Below are 20,140 nucleotides of genomic sequence, written 5' to 3' on the forward strand. Positions count from 1 at the left end.
GAACGCAAGCTCCAATTCAAATCCCGACAGAGGTTATAACACCCAGGCGCTCTCATCGTATCAGCCCTTCTCGACCTTCTCTTCTCACCTTGAAGCGTGGGATCGTCCTTCCTTTTCCCTTCGGAGCTCCAAGCCGTGTGGTCCTGCTGTCCACCATTAAACCATCTTTCCAAACAGCCTCCATTGTTTCCAGTCTCTTTTTCCCCACTTGGGACTAAACCCAGAAGGAAGGAAGGAAGGAAGGACGGTGAGGGTCCTTGGAGCTCTCTGAGTTTGGCTGTTTCCTTGCAGACGTTTCATGACTCAACTAGGGAATATCATCAGTGCTGGAAGGGAGGGGGTTTGCACATGGCTCAACCAGTTAAGGTCAGTACTGGTGGGAAGTAAGGCTTTCCCAATCCCTTCTAGCACTGATGGTGTTATCTAGTTGCGTGATGAAATATCTCCAGGGAAACAAACCAGCTCAGACAGCACCAAGGACTCTTCGTGTCCAGAGTGAGTCGGGTGAAATGAGAATGGAATGGAATGGAATAGAATATAGAATAATAGAATATATAGAATAGAATAGAATAGAATAGAATAGAATAGAATAGAATAGAATAGAATAGAATAGAATAGAATAGAATAGAATAGAATAGAATAGAATAGAATAGAATAGAATAGAATAGAATAGAATAGAATAGAATAGAATAGAATAGAATATAGAATAGGAATAGAATATAGAATAGAATGGAATGGAATGGAATGGAATAGAATATAACAGAACGAACGAACAGAACAGAATAGAATAGAATGAATAGAATAGAATAGAATATAGAATATAGAATAGAATAGAATATAGAATAGAAATAGAATAGAATGAATGGAATGGAATGGAATGGAATGGAATGGAATGGAATGGAATAGAATAGAATAGAATAGAATAGAATAGAATAGAATAGAATAGAATAGAAGAAGAATAGAAGAATGAGAATAGAATAGAAAGAAGAATAGAATAGAATAGAATAGAATAGAATAGAATAGAATGATAGAATAGAATGAATGAATGAATAGAATAGAATAGAATAGAATAGAATAGAATAGAATAGAATAGAATAGAATAGAATAGAATAGAATAGAATGAATGGAATGGAAATAGAATGAATAGAATAGAATAGAATAGAATAGAATAGAATAGAATAGAATAGAATAGAATAGAATAGAATAGAATAGAATATAGAATGGAATGGAAAGGAATGGAATGGAATGGAATGGAATGGAATAGAATAGAATAGAATAGAATAGAATAGAATAGAATAGAATAGAATAGAATATAGAATAGGAATAGAATATAGAATAGGAATAGAATATAGAATAGAATAGAATAGAATAGAATAGAATAGAATAGAATAGAATAGAATAGAATAGAATAGAATAGAATAGAATAGAATAGAATAGAATAGAATAGAATTCTTTATTGGCTAAGTGTGATTGGGCAGACAAAGAATTTGTCTTGGTGCAAATGCTCTCAGGGTACATAAGAGAAAAGATACAGTCATCAAGAATCATCAGGGACTACAGTAATGAAATATGTAGATTTTTAGAAAATAATAAATATATAAAGATGTACTTTATTATATCTACAAAATGTTTTTAGGATAGATTTGGGAGGATAATATGAATTCTTATAAAATAAACTAAGTAAATTATGGTTATCTCGTAAAATACGAATGAATAAAACTATAGTCAAATGATTGATTAATCATGATACTAGGGTATTCAATTTTTGATTGATAATATGAGCTATTATGCAATGTAACTGTAACTGAAGACTACGAAATGGATGCACAAAATAATTTGTAAACCAACCGGCACACTGCTTGTATACTTATGGAAAAAAGTTTGATGTTTTTATGTTTTGTTTATGTTTGTTTTTAAAAACCAATAAAATTTACAAAAAAAAAAGAATCATAAGGTACAACACTTAATAATAGTCATAGGGTACAATCAGCAATCAAATCATACTAGGAAACAGTCAATATAAATCGTGAGGATACAAGCGACAAAGTAACAGCCCTACAGTCCCAAGTGGGAGGGGATGGGTGATAAGAAGCGATGAGAAGATTAATAGCAATAGTAGTGCAGACTTTGTAAATAGTTGGACAGTGTGGAGGGAATTACACTGCTCAAAAATAAATAAAGGGAACACTTAAACAACACAATGTAACTCCAAGTCAATCCCACTTCTGTGAAATCAAATTGTCCACTTAGGTAGCAACACGATTGACAATCAATTTCACATGCCACACACACTACCGAGCCTCACTTTGACTTGTTTTAAGGACATCGCATCAAAGTCGGATCAAGCTGTAGTGTTTTTTTTTTCCACGTTAATTTTGAGTGTAACTCCAAATCCAGACCTCCATGGGTTGCTCAAGTTGATTTCCATTGATAATTTTTGTGTGATTTTGTTGTCAGCACATTCAACTATGTCAGGAACGAAGTATTTAATAAGCATATTTCATTCATTCAGATCTAGGATGTCTTATTTTTGTGTTCCCTTTATTTTTTTTGAGCAGGGTATTTGTTTAGCAGAGTGATGGCATCAGGAAAAAAACTGTTCTTGTGTCTGGTTCAGGTTGGACACCCCTGGTCTAGTTGCTCTGGTGTGCAGTGCCCAATAGCGTCGTTCTGAGGGTGGGAGTTGAAACAGTTCATGTCCAGGATGTGAGGGGGTCTCTAGATATTTTCACAGCCCTCTTTTGGACTCGTGCATATACAGGTCCTCCCTGGAAGGCAGGTTGGTAGTAATTGTTGTTTCTGCAATCCTAATTCCTCTCCGGAGTCCGTGTCTGTCCTGTTGGGTTGCAGAACCAAACCAGACAGTCATAGAGGTGCAGGTGACAGACTCAAAGGTGAAATATCTCCAGGAAGACAAACCAGCTCAAGAGAGCACCGAGGTCTCTTCCTGCCCAGAGTCAGTAAGGTGAAACGAGCAGGGTAGAAATTTAATTTAAAAACAACAACAAAATATAAATATGGGGCTTTTTTTGCCTACTAAAACCGAACTCGCGCTTAGCCCTTGGAGCAGGTGGGCTGAAGGGGCCTCCCCTGTCCCTCCCCCTCCCCACCGACCCACTCCTACCCCAAGCCAACCTGGTCTGGCCATTGGCAACGCCCCCTCCCCTTCTCTCTCTCCCCCCCCCGCACCCCCCAACCTGCTTTCATTTTCGATTTCTCCCTGTCCGCCCACCTGGCCGGACTCCCTTCCTTGCGCCCAAAGTCCGGAGAGGTAGACGGAGCGCGGACGGTGCGGCAGGATGAGGTAGGTGGGGCGTTGGGGGGGGTGTCGGAACGGACCCCCTCACCCCCAGGAACGGAAGGTGGAGGGGTCCCTGATGGGAAGGGGGGGTCCCCCTGGATCCTGGGGAACGCCTCTCCCTGCAAACTAAGGGCTGGTGGGGGGGCGTCGGCTGCTGCAACCAAGCCTCTGTCCCCCTCCCCATCAATTACCTGAGCGCCCCCCACCCCAACAGGTGGTCCTGTGGTTGCAATACGAGCCTGTGGCCCCTGCTTTTCCGGGGGGGGGGGGCGGCCGGCCTGGGGCGCATCCTGGCTCTGCAGCGCTTTTGAACCCCCGAAGGAGCCGGAGCGAGAATCTGCGCTGCAGAGAGACAGGCAGCTGCCCCACAAGCCGACCCCCGACCCCCCCCCCCGACTCTCCAAGCACCCCTGTGCCCGTATCTGCAGCCCCCCGAAGGAGCGGGAGCCTGGGTGGGGGGAGGCGGCAAGGCGGGTGTGTTGCTCCCCCCGCCCCCCCGAGAGACTCCGGAACACCCAAAGGCAGCTGCCCCACCCCAAACCCCCTCCCCAAATTGCAAAAGCTGTTTTGCTCCTGCTGAGGCTGCAAAAAAACACCCAATTCCAGCTGGGGTACCAACTCCCATACGGCCTGGGTAGACTTGGGACCCCCCCTTCAGAGCCCCTCCCCAGCAAGAGGGCCGGTCCACAACTCCCTTTGAAACCTGTAACAATGGAGTGTTAAGTTTATGTTTTACCAACAAAGAAATAAAAGGACACTACTAAAGGTCTACTTCAAGCTATTTAGCTCTCATCAGCTAGCCAAGCCCTTCTGGGATTCGAACCGCGGGTGAGGAAGGGTAGAGCTAACTGATTTAAAAAAAAAATAGAATTCTTTTTATTGGCCAAGTGTGATTAGACACACAAGGAATTCATCTTGGTGCAAATGCTCTTCCCAGATACATCAAAGAAAAGATACATTTGCCAAGAGTCAAGAATAATCAGGTAGAACGCTTAATAATAGTCATAGGTACAAATAAGCAATTATATCACACTAGGAAACAGAATAGATCGTTAAGGATGCAAGCGACAAAGTTGCACTCCTACAGTCACAAGTGGGAGGCGATGGGAGATAAGGAGCGATGAGGAGGTTAATAGTGATAGTAGCGCAGACTTTGTAAATAGTTGGATAGTGTTGAGGGAATTACTTGATGGCGTTTGGGGAAAAACTGTCCTTGTGTCTAATTGTTCTGGTGTGCAGGGCTCTGTAGCGTCGTTTTGAGGGTGGGAGTTGAAACAGTTTATGTCCGGGATGTGAGGGGTCTGTAGATATTTTCACAGTCCTCTTTTGGACTCATGAAGGATACAGGTCCTCCATGGAAGGCAGGTTGGTAGCCATTGTTGTTTCTGCAGTCCTAATTCCTCTCTGGAGTCCGTGTCTGTCCTGTTGGGTTGCAGAACCGAACCAGACAGTGATAAGAGGTGCAGATGACAGACTCAATGATTCCTCTGTAGAACTGGATCAGCAGCTCCTTTTGGGCAGGTTGAGCTTTCTGAGTTGGCGCAGAAAGTACATTCTTTGTTGGCCTTTTTTGATAACGCTTTTGATGTTAGGTGTCCATTTTAGGTCTTGTGAGATAATAGAACCTAGAAATTCGAAGGTCTCTACTGCTGATACGGTGTTGTCTAGTATTGTAAGAGGTGGTACTATGGGAGGGTTTCTCCTAAAGTCTACCGCCATTTCTACAGTTTTGAGCGTGTTCAGTTCCACATTGTTCTGGTTACACCACGAGGCAAGTTGTACAACAAACTGATGAGAGCTAAATAGCTGGAAATAGATCTATACTTCGTCTCTTTTTTATTTCTCCGTTGGGAAAAGATAAACTTAACACAAAAATAGTTTTGTCGCAAAAGCAGCTCCTGGATTGGGGCTAAAAGGCGAAAGCGGAAGCAGGGTGCTCCATCCCATAATTTGGTAGATTAGGTTGCCCTGATTTAAAAAAAAACACTTAATCTCCTCCCCCCCTGAATAGCCAACAAAGCTAGGACACCCCATGGCTTAGAGGTTAATACATCGTCCTGATATGTAAGCAGCCCAGGATTCAAATTCCAGAAGTGTATGGCTGTGCAGACAGGAGGTTAAAACAGGGTCCCTTCCTTGGAAGCTAGCTTCTTTGTAAGACCCCCCCCCCCCCAAAGAGGGGGCTCCCCAACCAAGGAGATCCCCTCGGAGAATCGAGGGTCTGCATCCTCAGGAGTAGCCAGATTTGGCCAGGTTTACATGCTCCGGCTGGCCTGAACGGCTCCGTTTGTGGTCAACACATTATCTGGCCAGGGCGTGGGATTCGACCGGTTCGGGTGAACTGGATGTCAAATTTGCATCTGGTTCGCCCAATCGGTAGTTGAACCGACTGGCTGGCCCCACCCACGTCGCCCCTCCCCTCCTGTGAGTCTACACACGGCCCATTTTCGAGGCAGGTAAGTGCAGGATACACGCGGAGGCTCTGGGAGGGGGGGAAGAAGTACCGGAAGTTGGAAAATGGGCCTGTTTTCAGCTTCTGGAGGGCCTCCGGAGCCTGGGGGAGGCCATTTTCATCTTCCCAGAGGCCCGAGGAAAGCCTCTGGACCAAAGATGACTTCCGGGCTGGTATAACCACCGGTTCTGTCTATTAGCGTCGCGGGCGTGCAATTTACGACCTGCTGAGCTGCCCGGACCGCTGAACAGCGCTGCGTGCAAGTGCGCAGCAGTTGGAAAAGCCCCGCCCCCTTTTTCCTGCTTTTTCAACCCGCAGCTGTGTTGCGCAAAGCAGCTGCGTTTGAAAATGCAGGAAATAAAGGTCAGCTAAGAGCCCAGGCGGGCGGACGGGCCACAACAGCAGCAGACATAGAACCGGTTCTATGTCTGCTGCTGTTTGGAGCAACCGGTTCTACAGAGGTGGACAGAACCGGTAGAAGCCCAGCCCCGATCTGGACCCTGGGGAAGGCGAAAAGCGGACCTCCTGGAAGTTCCGATAGGCCACACCCACCCAGCAACGGGGCAGCGAACCAATTGCTGGGATTTTTGAATCCCACCCCTGATCTGAGCCCACCCGACACACACACACACACACACACACACACGCACACACAAACAGGGCAGGCGTGTTGTGGTTTGCCAGCAGCCGGTGAAGACGGCAGCGGAATCAGACAGTGGGGAAGAATGGGGACCATCCGGACGAGGGTCCTCCATCCGATGCAGGGATGGGGCCAGGACCATCTGGGAGGGGGGTGCTAACTCCAGAGCCTCCGGAGTCTGGCAGCAGCGAGGAAGAGGACCCAGGGGAGCCTGTTCCCAGTGTGCGTGTGCACAGAGCTGCCAGAAGACGAGAGCAGCTGAAATAAAAGGGGTGACTCGGGAGTAAGCCTGGGAGGCGATTGCCCCTCCATAAAGTATAAAGGTCAGGCAAAGATGATGAAACCTTTGCAGGAAGCAAAGTCATTCGTTCGGTTCAGATTCATTCTTGAAGCTCTTGGTACTTCGATTGGTTTTCTTTTTAGTTCATTTGATCCTTCTGTTCTTGGCAGCACTTCACAGAAAAGAAAGGTGGGTGCTTATCTCGAGGAACTGTTTGAGATTCATTCCCGGCTAGGAATGAAAACAATTCCCAGGGTTGCAATCAAATAAGTCTTGTTTTTAAAATAAGTGTCTGTGTAATTATGGTTGAGGAAGCCTTGGTCAGAACAAGGCGTCCTTTGCCACTCACCTGGGCCTCCTCCACTTTTGTCTTCTCCTTCCCCCACTCTCCTCCCCCCCGCAGCAGACCCCTGAAGGAGAAGCTCCAGCGCCTTCAGTGTCACTTCACCTGGGACTTTGAGGTCAAGGACAAGATGAACATCCGACACACTTTGATTACTCTGGCTCTCCGCCTGGAGCACGGCCCCCTCTGCAACCGGGGCACCTACCTTGCCCTCAAGGCCTACCTGCACCACCTGGAGGGGAGCCCCAAAGAGGCCCTGGCCATCCTGCAGGAAGCCAAGGAGGTCCTGAGGAAGGAGCCTCAGGGGACCTTCTCACGCCAGGCCCTGCTGGTGTACGGGAACTACGCCTGGATCTATTACCACTTGACCGATTATGACAAGGTGGATCTCTACTTGGCCCAGATCCGCCAGATCTGCCGGGACCTATCCAGCCCTGAGCCTTACTCCGCCCCGATCCCGGAGGTCTACGCCCAGAAGGGCTGGTCCCTCTTGGCCATGGGCTTCCGGAATGGCCATCTGGCCAAGGAATGTTTCCAGAAGGCCCTGGAGCTGCAGGAATCAAGCGTGGAGCTGCAGGAGGGCCTGGCTTTCTCCGCCTTCGCTTCCTGGACACACTGCTATGACGAGAAGTTACAGGAAGAGAGCCAGAAGTTGCTGGAAGGGCTGATCTGTAGCCACCCCGAAAATTATGAAGCCAAAGTATACTTGGCACAGATTCTCTGTAGAAAAGATGATGAAAGGGCGCGGCATCTTGCCAACGATGTGGTGCAGAACAGTCGCAACCCGGAACTCCTGAGAATTGCCACCAAGGTTTATAAGTTCCACTTTCTCTCCAAGGCCATTTCCACCCTCAAGAAGGCCATCTCCCTCTGCGGTGATTACTGTCTCCTGTACTACGACCTAGGCATCTGTTACATGGATCTCTTAGATCGAGGATTCGAGGGGAACCGAGCGGAGATCGTGGAGGAGGCCATTGGGTGCATCAAACGGGCTCTGGAAGTCAATCCTGAATCCGTGTTTTCCCAGCTGAAGCTGGCGAAGTTGTACGGAGAACGGTGCCCGCTTTACGAGGAGGAGGTGTACCTGGGCATGATGGAGGCCCTGCCAACCGCCAGCAAGAGGTGCCAGCAGTCTTTCTATATTCATTGGGGGGATTTCCTCGTCCGGAAGAAGGGGCAGAAGCAGGCAGCGCTGCGGGCGTACGAGGCCTGCTTGGCGGTGCCCGGGGACCACCCTCTGGAGCGGAAGCAGTTGGGGCAGCGTCTGAAAGAGCTGGCCAGGGTCTTCCATTTTGAAGGCGAGACGGAACAAGAGAGAGTTGTCCGCCGTCTGCTGCATGAAATGGAAGCAAAGCATCAGGGGACACATCACTGATCTGCAGGACTTGCCTCACGCAACCCTCCCCAGGAGCCAGCTGGTCCTATCAGGGTGCTGCACCCCCGTATGGATGCTGCCCCTTCGCAGCCCTGAGCTGCTCCTTCCTGGGGTGTTGCAACCAAACACAGTTGCAGTGATTTGCCCTTCTGTGGACAATTTCTCCTTCCGCGCCATTTTTTTTTACGGGCACGCACTTCCGGTCACGACCAAATCGGGTGACAACCGAAGTCGTCACCAGAGGTTCTACTGTATAACGTTTGTGACAATCTCTCTCTCTCTCTCCTTCTCTTCCCTTCCCCTCTTTAGTGCCTGAATACTCCAGGGTGCACATGAGTGGTGAGGTGGCCTATCTAGAGGCAGATATTTCTCTCTCTCTGAGCACACAGAATTTATCTGCTGAATATAACTCCGTACTGGTGACAGGAAGGTTTCCGGCCAGTCAGCTCCATTCACTTGCCCGAACTCCACCCCAATGCAAGGGATTAATGGGTCATTAAAAGGAGATGATTTACTACTCATAGTCCTTGAGTGGTGCAGTGGCTTAGAAGTGGAGCTCTCACCTCACAATCGGGAGGCTGTGAGTTCGATCCTAGGTAGAGGCAGATATGAGATGAGAATTTTATCTGCTGAACAAAACTCCTCATTGGGGACAGGAAGGGCATCCGGCCAGTAAGCACTCAACTCCATTCAGTGGCCAAGACTCCACCCTGCAAAGGATTATGGGGGTCGTTAAAAGGAGATGAGGATGAATCCAGGGTGCACACCTGACAATTCTATAACTCCCAGCTGCTTGCAGATATGAACCTTCCTACAACAAACAGGATTGTGGCAGGCTCTATGTGTCGGTGCTTCAAATCCATCCGAGGGTGACCTGTGCCCTAAAGTTGAATTTAAGGAGGATCCAGTTGTCAGATATATAGCTAATGCTGCATGCTCCCCAAGCTAATGTTTTTAATGTTAATGCTGCATTGTATGACTTCATTTAATAAATAGACATTTAGTATTGTTTTCAAGACACGGGTTTATTTTCTATGCTCTTTTGTAAAATGGATTTAAGGCAGTTGCCTTCCAATCTCCCTGCCCTTCCTCGGTGTTTTCGGCAAAAGCACAATCACTCCAACTCTACACACGCACACGTGCGCGCGCACACACAAACACACTTACATATATGCACAGAGTCAAGGTTTTTTTTTAAATACATTTGTTATTTTATTTTTATTGCAAGCACTTCTTCCATTTGATGGCATGTCATCTGGGTACAAATATCTTGTGCAATACAGTTAGTGTTTACGGTCATATTCTTAACCTAGTGTTATTGTGTGTCTGTGTTTCTCACGCCCAGAGCGAATAAGTTGGATCGACGAATCCTCCCAACGCACACAGTGGAGAGCATCGGATTTTAAGGCAGTCCACCATTACACAACCCAATGGCCCCCCTTCCCCCCCCACTCTCTCCCCTTTTAGGAGACCTGGGGATGAAAGACCATGCTGTGGTTGAGGGGTGGAGTCTGTTTTATGCAGCCCCTGGGAGTGCACAAAGGACCCAAGAGCCCTCCGACAATGGCAACCTCAGCTGTCCTGGACCCACCAGATATTCAGCCCGGTTTATTTTTCAGAATCACAAGGTGCAAATAGAATAGAATACTTTATTGGCCAAGTGCGATTGGACACCAGGAATTTGTCTTGGTGTAAATACCCTCAGTATACATAAAGAAAAGGTACATTCATTAAGATTGCACCTTGCACACACACACAAACACACACACACACAATGACAGAGAGAAAGAATGAGAGAAAAAGAATGAGAGATAAAGAGAATGAGAAAGAATGAGAATGAAAGAAAGAATGAGAGATAAAGAATGAGAAAGAAAGAATGAGAATGAAAGAAAGTATGAGCAATAATGAGAATGAGAGAAAGAAAGAATGGGGAAAAAAAGAAAGAAAAATAATGGGAGAGAGTAAGAGAAAGAGAAAGAAAGAGAAAGAACGAGAGAATGAGCGATAAAGAGAATGAGAATGAGAAATATTGAGCGATAAAGGATGAGAAAGAGAATGAGCAATAAAGAGAACGAGAAAGAATGAGAGAAAGAAAGCAATAAAGAATGAGAAAGAATGAATGAGAAAGTGAGCGATAAAGAGAATGAGAAAGAAAATAAAAGTGAGTGACAGAATGAAAAAGATTGAGTGATAAAGAGAATGAGAGAGAAAGAAGGGAAAAGAGGAAGAATGAAAGAGAGGAAGAGAGAGAAGCCGGCGCCTGTAACCGGAGTCGCTCTGCAGCCTCTGGTAGATCAGGCAGCCCTTGAATAATTGAGGGCCGGGGAGGGGCGAGTTGAGGGGGAGGACAGTGAAGCGAAGGCTCCTGGCCTCTTCCTTCCCCGGAGGGAAGCGGGGAAGAAGGAACCGTCTCGTCTCCCTCCCTCCCCACCACCAAAGGTTTCTGAGTTGCAGAGGTAGAGAAGTTGGGAGGTGAGTTGGCTTCCTTTCCTTCTCTTTCCCCAAATCAGACTGGGGGGAGGAGACGCAGCCCTTCTGTTCCCCCTCTTCTTGGTCCCCCTTGAACAGGGATGTTCCTCTGTGGGTCCTCGGAGCGACACTGGCAAACTCCCCTGTCTGCCCCCCCCCCCACCCCTCCCTCTGGGCAGGTGAGGGGCTCCCCCACCCCACCCCTTTGCAGGGGTTTATGGGCTGAAGTGTCCCTGATGGCCAAGCTCAGCAACCCTCACCGCCCGCCCGCTTTGGAAAGTAACCAAGGTTAACCCTCGTCTGTGATCAGGTGAGCTTTGTCTCCTGGGCAGGTGGGGCCGTGCAAAACCGGCTCTTCTTGAGCGAGGTGGGGGCAGCGTCTGAGAATCTTTGCCGGCTTTTTGGCCTGGGGAAAAATCCTCCTTTGGCCATTCGTCATGCTTTGAGGTGGGTGGACTTCAACTCCCAGAATTCCCCGGCCAGAAGGCTTTGAGGTGGGTGGACTTCAACTCCCAGAATTCCCCAGCCAGCATGCTTTGAGGTGGGTAGGACTCCAACTCCCAGAATTCCCCGGCCAGCATGCTTTGAGGTGGGTGGACTCCAACTCCCAGAATTCCCCGGCCAGCATGCTTTGAGGTGGGTGGACTCCAACTCCCAGAATTCCCCAGCCAGCAGGCTTTGAGGTGGGTGGGACTCCAACTCCCAGAATTCCCCAGCCAGAAGGCTTTGAGGTGGGTGGACTCCAACTCCCAGAATTCCCCTCCCAGCAGGCTTTGAGATGGGTGGACCTCAACTCCCAGAATTCCCCAGCCAGTCATGCTGTGGTTGAGAAACACTGTTTTAAGTCATCCAACTCCGACCTGCTCTGAGCAGGAAGCCAAGAGAAAGGTACCTTCAAGACCGGGCTGGGGTATCCCATCATCCCCAATCAGCCTGGATAATGGGGTTTGTATTCTAGGACAACAAATGAGAGGGCAGTCCTGCCATAGCACATCTTCATTGTCATCAAAGCTCCTTCCTCCCTGTTCTTTGCAGAAGAGAGTCGCTGGCTTTCACGGCCTCCGGATGGATGCCAGACCACCTAACCCCGGGTCCCGGGGGCTTCTGGGACACGGGGACTTCCAGTGTGGGCCCTTCCAGACCCCAGAAGAAAGGGCCCAGCTGCGAGCCGCTGTCCACCAGGTAGGAGAAGTGAGTTTCTACCAAAGAAGTTCTACCAAAGCTCTACAACAGAAGTCCCCAAACTTGGCAAACTTGAAGACTTGTGGACTTCAGCTCCCAGAAGTTGAAGTCCACAAGTCTTCAAGTTTGCCAAGTTTGGGGACCCCTCCTCCAAAAGAAGACAAGGTCGGGTTCTGTGAAGAAGGAAGAAGGAAGAAGGAAGAAGGAAGAAGGAGAAGAAGGAGAAGGAGAAGAAGAAGAAGAAGAAGAAGAAGAAGAAGAAGAAGAAGAAGAAGAAGAAGAAGAAGAAGAAGAAGAAGAAGAAGAAGTAGTAGTAGTAGTTGTTGAGCCAAAACAGCTTTGAGAAACGATCTGGAGGAGGAGAGGTGACCAAAATTGCTCATATTGGTTGATTGTGGATGAGATTGGATGGAGGGAGAGCAAACATCTTGAAATGTTCCATTGAATAACAGAGTTGGAAGGGGTTTGGGAGGTCTTCTAGCCCACCCACCCCTCTGCTCAAGCAGGAGACCATTCCGGACCCCCAAAAAGGACGAGGGTTGACATGATAGCAGTGAAATGAAGAAGGACTAATGAAAAGAAGGACCAGGGGTGACATTAGAGCAGTCTTCCAGTATCTCAGGGGCTGCCCCAAAGAAGAGGCAGTCAAGCTATTCTCCAAAGCCCCTGAAGGCAGGACAAGAAGCAACGGGTGGAAACTCATCAAGGAGAGAAGCGACCTGGAACTAAGGAGGAATTTCCTGACAGTGAGAACGATTAACCAGTGGAACTGCTTACCACTAGAAGTTGTGGATGTTCCATCACTGGAGGTTTTCAAGAAGAGACTGGACTGCCATTGGTCCAGAATGGTCTAGGCCAGGGTCTCCTGCTTGAATGGAGGGTTGGACTAGAACCCTGCTATTCTATTATTCTGCTGTTGTTTTCCTTCCTTCCTTCCTTCCTTCCTTCCTTCCATGTATAACTAACTCAGGGCAGTGAACATATCCAGCACATCTTCCTACTCCTATTTTCCCTACAAAAAAACAACCCTGTGAGGTGTGTTGGACTGAGTGCTTGGCCCAAAGTCACCCAACTGACTTGCATAGCTAAGGCAGGACTAGAACTCCCAGTCTCCCGGGGATTGGCCCAAAGTCACCCAATTGGCTTTCCTGCCTAAGGCAGGACTAGAACTCCCAGTCTCCCGGGATTGGCCCAAAGTCACCCAATTGGCTTTCCTGCCTAAGGCAGGACTAGAACTCCCAGTCTCCCGGGATTGGCCCAAAGTCACCCAATTGGCTTTCCTGCCTAAGGCAGGACTAGAACTCCCAGTCTCCTGGGGATTGGCCCACCCAATTGGCTTTCCTGCCTAAGCTAAGGCAGGACTAGAACTCCCAGTCTCCCGGGGATTGGCCCAAAGTCACCCAATTGGCTTTCCTGCCTAAGGCAGGACTAGAACTCCCAGTCTCCCGGGATTGGCCCAAAGTCACCCACATGGCTTTCCTGCCTAAGGCAGGACTAGAACTCCCAGTCTCCCGGGATTGGCCCAAAGTCACCCAATTGGCTTTCCTGCCTAAGGCAGGACTAGAACTCCCAGTCTCCCGAGGATTGGCCCAAAGTCACCCAATTGGCTTTCCTGCCTAAGGCAGGACTAGAACTCCCAGTCTCACAATCTCATGTCCCCTAATGATCCCACTGGAAACTTGGGCATGGGGTGTGGGTACATTAGTGGCACCTGTACTTAAGAGGAGAAGGGCAAGAAAGATGATCTCAAGGTTTTATTAAGTGCCTTCACAGTAATCCAGTCTTTCTTATGCTCAAAGACTCCATAAAGACAATGAGGCCATTAAAAATACAGTTCACTCAAGAAAATAATTTTGGAAAGCTAAAAGTGATCAAAGGATATGTCTATATGGCAACAGCAAAAGACAAAAGGGAAGAGGAGGGGTAGGAGCATTAGATGGCGGTAGGGGAAACGGTTAGTGGAGGGCACATGGAATCCATCACACACAGAGGAACTACATATCAAGGGGCTGCAACCTTGGCAGCTTTTAAGACTTGTGGACTTCAACTCCCAGAATTCAGGTAGCAGAGCTGAGGAATTCTGGGAGTTGAAGTCCCAAGTCTTAAAGTGATCCATTTTGGAAACCTCTTCACTAGATCATTCTTAATTCCACTTTGTGGCACGAGTCACGCTCGGATGGATTTTTTTCTTTTTAAGTGCCCATGCATATAAAACCTGGCACAATCTTGTACGTTGCAACCAGGTTTTTTCTGCAAACAGCAGAGTTGTAGAATTGTTCAGAGTGCACCCTGGAGTAACCAGGCACTAAAGAGGGGAAGGAAGAAAATGAAGAAGAGGTTTTCACAGAGGCTATTTTCCTTTCCGGCAACACCGCAGGAAGGAGCAGCTCAGGGCTGAGAGGGACCACCAGCCATCGGGGGCTGCAGCATCCCGATGGCCCCAGCTGGCTCCTGGGGATGGTTGCGTGAGGCGGAGGCAAGGCCTGCAGATGGCCCCCTGATGCTTTGCTTCCATTTCATGCAGCAGACGGCGGACAACTCTCTCTTGTTCCGTCTCGCCTTCAAAATGGAAGACCCTGGCCAGCTCTTTCAGACGCTGCCCCAACTGCTTCCGCTCCAGAGGGTGGTCCCGGGCACCGCCAAGCAGGCCTCGTACGCCCGCAGCGCTGCCTCCTTCTTCCCCTTCTTCCGGGCGAGGAAATCCCCCAATGAATATAGAAAGACTGCTGGCACCTCTTGCTGGCGGTTGGCAGGGCCTCCATCATGCCCAGGTACACCTCCTCCTCGTAAAGCGGGCACCGTTCTCCGTACAACTTCGCCAGCTTCAGCTGGGAAAACACGGATTCAGGATTGACTTCCAGAGCCCGTTTGATGCACCCAATGGCCTCCTCCACGATCTCCGCTCGGTCCCCTCGAATCCTCGATCTAAGAGATCCATGTAACAGATGCCTAGGTCGTAGTACAGGAGATAGTAATCACCGCAGAGGGAGATGGCCTTCTTGAGGGTGGAAATGGCCTCGGGGAGAAAGTGGAACTTATAAACCTTGGCGGCAATTCTCAGGAGTTCTGGGTTGCGACTGTTCTGCACCACATCGTTGGCAAGATGCCACGCCCTTTCATCATCTTTCCTACAGAGAATCTGTGCCAAGTATACTTTGGCTTCATAATTTTCGGGGTGGCTACAGATCAGCCCTTCCAGCAACTTCTGGCTCTCTTCCTCTAACTTCTCGTCATAGCACTGTGTCCAGGAAGCGAAGGCGGAGAAAGCCAGGCCCTCCTGCAGCTCCACGCTTGATTCCTGCAGCTCCAGGGCCTTCTGGAAACATTCCTTGGCCAGATGGCCATTCCGGAAGCCCATGGCCAAGAGGGACCAGCCCTTCTGGGCGTAGACCTCCGGGATCGGGGCGGAGTAAGGCTCAGGGCTGGATAGGTCCCGGCAGATCTGGCGGATCTGGGCCAAGTAGAGATCCACCTTGTCATAATCGGTCAAGTGGTAATAGATCCAGGCGTAGTTCCCGTACACCAGCAGGGCCTGGCGTGAGAAGGTCCCCTGAGGCTCCTTCCTCAGGACCTCCTTGGCTTCCTGCAGGATGGCCAGGGCCTCTTTGGGGCTCCCCTCCAGGTGGTGCAGGTAGGCCTTGAGGGCAAGGTAGGTGCCCCGGTTGCAGAGGGGGCCGTGCTCCAGGCGGAGAGCCAGAGTAATCAAGGTGTGTCGGATGTGTATCTTGTCCTTGACCTCAAAGTCCCAGGTGAAGTGACACTGAAGGCGCTGGAGCTTCTCCTTCAGGGGTCTGCAGTAGGGGAGGGGAGTGGGGGAAGGAGAAGACAAAAGTGGAGGAGGCCCGGGTGAGTGGCAAAGGACACCTTCCGTGTGTGTGTGTGTGTGTGTGTGTGTGTGTGTGTGTGTGTGTGTAGTGGACTCAGTTAATGTGTTGACCACCAACGGAGCTGTTCAGGCTGGCCACTCCTGGGGGAGCAGACCCTGCCGCTGTCTGGACCAGGGGTCTGCAACCTGTGGCTCCTTCGGCCCTCTGCTGCGGCTTCCTGTCGGCTGATCCCACCACTGACTGGCCCCTCCCTTCCCCTCTCCATCCCTCCTCACCTGGCCTGAGAAGGTAAGGGGGATGGCAGGGGATGGAGACTCACTCCATATTCCAGTGCAGGAGGTGATTGGGTGGGAGCGAGTGATGTCAAGTTGGCCAGGCAAGTCTGGCCCACCCAGTCACACCGGTTGTTTAATTATTGGCTCCCGGGGTTTTCTTTTCTGTGGGAAACGGGTCCAAATGGCTCTTTGAGTGTTTACGGTTGCAGACCCTCGATTCCCCGAAGGTCTTCTTGGATGGGGAACCTCCTCTTTGGGGGGGGGGGTCTTACGAAGAAGCTAGCTTCCAAGGAAGGGAACCTGTTTTAGCCTCCTGTCTGCAGCGAGGAGATCCACGGAACAGGGTCCCTGCTTACCCCTCTTAGAAGCTTTCCTGCCCCTCTGGATGATCTTTAAGGGTCGCCCATGTGGTTGCCTTTGCTGCTCTTCCCCTTCCTCGTTCCTCTGTGTGTGCGTGTGTGTGTGTGTGTGTGTGTAAGGTGCAATCTTTGCACCTTATCATCTTGAAAAACAAATCAGGCTGGTGGGTATCTGGCGGGTACAGGACAGCCGAAGTTGCCACTATGGAGGTTCTGGGTCCTTTCCAAGGGTGGCATTTAGTTGGTTCGGGCCGGTTCGGTCAAATCGGATGTTAAATTGACACCTGGTTCACTGAACCAGTAGTTGACCTGCCCACCCCTCCCCGGAGTCTCCGCCCAGCCCGTTTTGGATGCAGGCGTGAGAATCAAAGATATAGCTTATTGATCTATTAGATTCGATACGCCTTCTGGAAGACAGCAGGCCCCAGAAGAAAAAGAGATGACCCAAAGTTTTCAGCTAGGATGGTTTCAAAATATACCAGAACTATTTGCAACCCGGCTAACTGTGAAAACGAATTTTTGCAAAGTAGGCGCTTGGATGGACGCGTTTAAAACAGGAAGAATGAAACGGTTGGAAATGAGAAACTGAAAGTAATGTACACAGGTGTTTGCAGAAAGGGAGAGCTAGTGAAGTTGTGAAGCGTGTATGTGGTTAGAAGGAAAGGATGAAGGACGGGGCTGGAGATCCGCTCGGGGCCCTTTGGTTCATGGCGGTCCTTGCAGGACCTGCTGTATGTCATTGGACCCCATTGCAATGGCTTATTAATGTAAGTGTATTCCTGCTATTACTATATCCTTTATATCTATTCATTTCTTATGTTGCAAATTATTAGGAACAATAAACCTCTGAGCTTAAAGTAAGAACTATTGCTTGTGTTGCTGTCTGTTTCCTACTGCCCTCCCAGAGAGCCCTGAAGGAAGCCTCCGGACTCTGGGGGTTCTGAAAAACAGCCCTCCCGGAAGTTCTAGAAGTCTGGAAACGGGCCTGTTTCTGGCTTCCACAGAGCCTTTGGAGCCCTGGGGAGGCCGTCTTTGCCCTCCCAGAGAGGCCCGAGGGAAGCCTCCGGACTCTGGGGTGTGTGATAAATGGCCCTTCTGGAAGTTCCGCTAGGCCACGCCCACCATGGCCACGCCCACCCAGCAACTGGGCAGCAAACCGGTTGCTGGGATTTCGCAATCCCACCCCTGGTCCTTTCTGCACAGCCCAGGGCTCCATAAAACAGACCCTCCCCTCAACCACAGCACGGCCTTTCCTCCCTGGGGAGGAACCGGGTCTCCCAGGAGGAGGGAGGTGGGTGAAAGTGAGGGGCAATTGGGTTGTGTCACGGTGGACTGCCTTAAAACCCGATGCTCTCCACTGTCAGCCACATTTCAAAGGTTGTGTGTGTGTAGGGTGTGTGTGTTGACTGTCCCCTCTGGTGAAATCTGACTCCGGAGGAGGGGTGTGCCACGGCTGCCCAGTCCACGCCTCGCTGAAAAGGGAGGGGGGGGGCTGGTCCCAGCTTGAAGTGGGCCCACAATTGCAGTCTCCATTCACGCCGTGGAAGGAGGCAGGAGAGTTCTGGGGGTTGTGGAGGAGGGAGGACCGGAAAGGAGCTGAGTTCTAGAGTCACGCCCCTCCTTCCCAGCCGAGGGTCCCACTTCCTGTTCTTTGGGGGGCTACCAAGGGCTGCTGAGGCAGACAGGGAGGTTGTTGGGAGAGTCTGCGGGGGGAGGGAACAGGGGGATTGTGGGGGCCTCTGCCGCAGGGGTGAGAGTCAGCCGATTCTGGAGAACCGGTAGCGGAAATGTTGAGTCGTTCGGAGAACCGGAAAATCCCGCCAACCCCGTCTTTCTTCTCCGCCTCTCATTGAGTCCCAGCTGATCGGCTGGGTCTCCTTCGGTTGCCCTGCACAGGAGAACGGAGCTGGAAAGCAGGTTAGTGGGGTGGGGAGGAAAGGGGGGATTTTGCAGTATCCTTCCCCTGCCACGCCCACCAAGCCACGCCCACAGAACACCACGCCCACCAAGCCACACCCACTGCTGATCGGCTGGGTCTCCTTTGGTTGCCCTGCCCAGGAGAACGGAGCTGGAAAGCAGGTTAGTGGGGGTGGGGAGGTGAAGGGGGGATTTTGCAGTATCCTTCCCCTGCCACGCCCACCAAGCCACGCCCACAGAACGCTACGCCCACCAAGCCACACCCACAGCTGATTGGCTGGGGGTTTTTTTTGGTTGCCCTGCCCAGGAGAACGGAGCTGGAAAGCAGGTTGGTGGGGGTGGGGAGGGGGATTTTCCAGGATCTTTTCCCCTGCCACGCCCACCAAACCACGAACACCACACCCACGAGAACTTGTAGTAAAAAAAAGGCCCATTGAATTCCACCCCTGCTCTGCTGTGGTTGGGCTCAACGGGAGTGTCAAAGCGACCCAAGCTATGGGGAGTCGGTCCCTCAGCTGGGAGCAGGAGTCTTGGGGGGAGGGGGGGTGAGAGGGAGGGGCGGACTCTGCCTGTTCCAGAGCCCCAATCCATCCATCCATCTGAACAGAGCTGGGAGGGGACCCCTGGAGGTCTTCTAGTCCAGCCCCCTGCCTGGTTGGAGCGGCACACCCACAAAGCCTCCTCCTCCCCCCCTCCCCCAATTCAGCCTCCCTTTCCGGCTCCTTCGGGACGGGACGGGGGTGGGGGGTTTGTTGTGGAGTCTGTTGTGGGGGCGGGAGGGGGGCAGATTGTGGGGCAAGAGAGAAGCAGCCCCTCCCGGAGTCTCCCGCCTGCAATGCAGGTTGTGGCTTCCGGCTCCTTCGGGACTGGAGCCCCAAAGTCGCTGCAGAGCCCCCCAGAAAAGATGGCCTTCTTGAGGGTGGAAATGGCCTCGGAGAGAAAGTGGAACTTATAAACCTTGGCGGCAATTCTCAGGAGTTCCGGGTTGCGACTGTTCTGCACCACATCGTTGGCAAGATGCCATGCCCTTTCATCATCTTTCCTACAGAGAATCTGTGCCAAGTATACTTTGGCTTCATAATTTTCGGGGTGGCTACAGATCAGCCCTTCCAGCAACTTCTGGCTCTCTTCCTCTAACTTCTCGTCATAGCACTGTGTCCAGGAAGCGAAGGCGGAGAAAGCCAGGCCCTCCTGCAGCTCCACGCTTGATTCCTGCAGCTCCAGGGCCTTCTGGAAACATTCCTTGGCCAGATGGCCATTCCGGAAGCCCATGGCCAAGAGGGACCAGCCCTTCTGGGCGTAGACCTCCGGGATCGGGGCGGAGTAAGGCTCAGGGCTGGATAGGTTCTGGCAGATCTGGCGGATCTGGGCCAAGTAGAGATCCACCTTGTCATAATCGGTCAAGTGGTAATAGATCCAGGCGTAGTTCCCGTACACCAGCAGGGCCTGGCGTGAGAAGGTCCCCTGTGGCTCCTTCCTCAGGAGATCCTGCAGGATGGCCAGGGCCTCTTTGGGGCTCCCCTCCAGGTGGTGCAGGTAGGCCTTGAGGGCAAGGTAGGTGCCCCGGTTGCAGAGGGGGCCATGCTCCAGGCGGAGAGCCAGAGTAATCAAGGTGTGTCGGATGTGTATCTTGTCCTTGACCTCAAAGTCCCAGGTGAAGTGACACTGAAGGCGCTGGAGCTTCTCCTTCAGGGTTCTGCAGTAGGGGAGGGGAGTGGGG

General features: G+C 50.6%; 2 protein-coding genes across 2 annotated transcripts; one reads left to right on the forward strand and one right to left on the reverse strand.

Moving 5' to 3' along the window:
* The first annotated feature begins 3,266 nt into the window (after positions 1-3,266).
* LOC113454724 (interferon-induced protein with tetratricopeptide repeats 5-like) lies at positions 3,267-8,406 on the forward strand. Its single transcript, XM_087918711.1, has 2 exons — positions 3,267-3,304; positions 7,080-8,406. Exons 1-2 carry the CDS (start codon positions 3,300-3,302, stop codon positions 8,389-8,391), a joined length of 1,317 nt encoding a protein of 438 aa, XP_087774837.1. The 5' UTR covers positions 3,267-3,299; the 3' UTR covers positions 8,392-8,406.
* Positions 8,407-13,781: 5,375 nt separating this feature from the next.
* LOC148123819 (protein IFIT1 homolog B-like) lies at positions 13,782-20,127 on the reverse strand (the record flags this gene model as incomplete). Its single annotated transcript, XM_087918712.1, is given in 6 exon segments — positions 13,782-14,075; positions 14,196-14,673; positions 14,676-14,747; positions 14,750-14,962; positions 14,965-15,990; positions 19,251-20,127. Coding segments are annotated over 5 exon segments (2,469 nt in total), but the record flags the coding sequence as incomplete, so codon positions are not given.
* Between the last annotated feature and the right edge of the window lie 13 nt (positions 20,128-20,140).

Source organism: Pseudonaja textilis, unplaced genomic scaffold (assembly GCF_049901715.1).
Source record: "Pseudonaja textilis isolate UNSWEBS1 unplaced genomic scaffold, rPseTex1.2 PTEXCTG239, whole genome shotgun sequence".
Taxonomy (NCBI): Eukaryota; Metazoa; Chordata; class Lepidosauria; order Squamata; family Elapidae; genus Pseudonaja; species Pseudonaja textilis.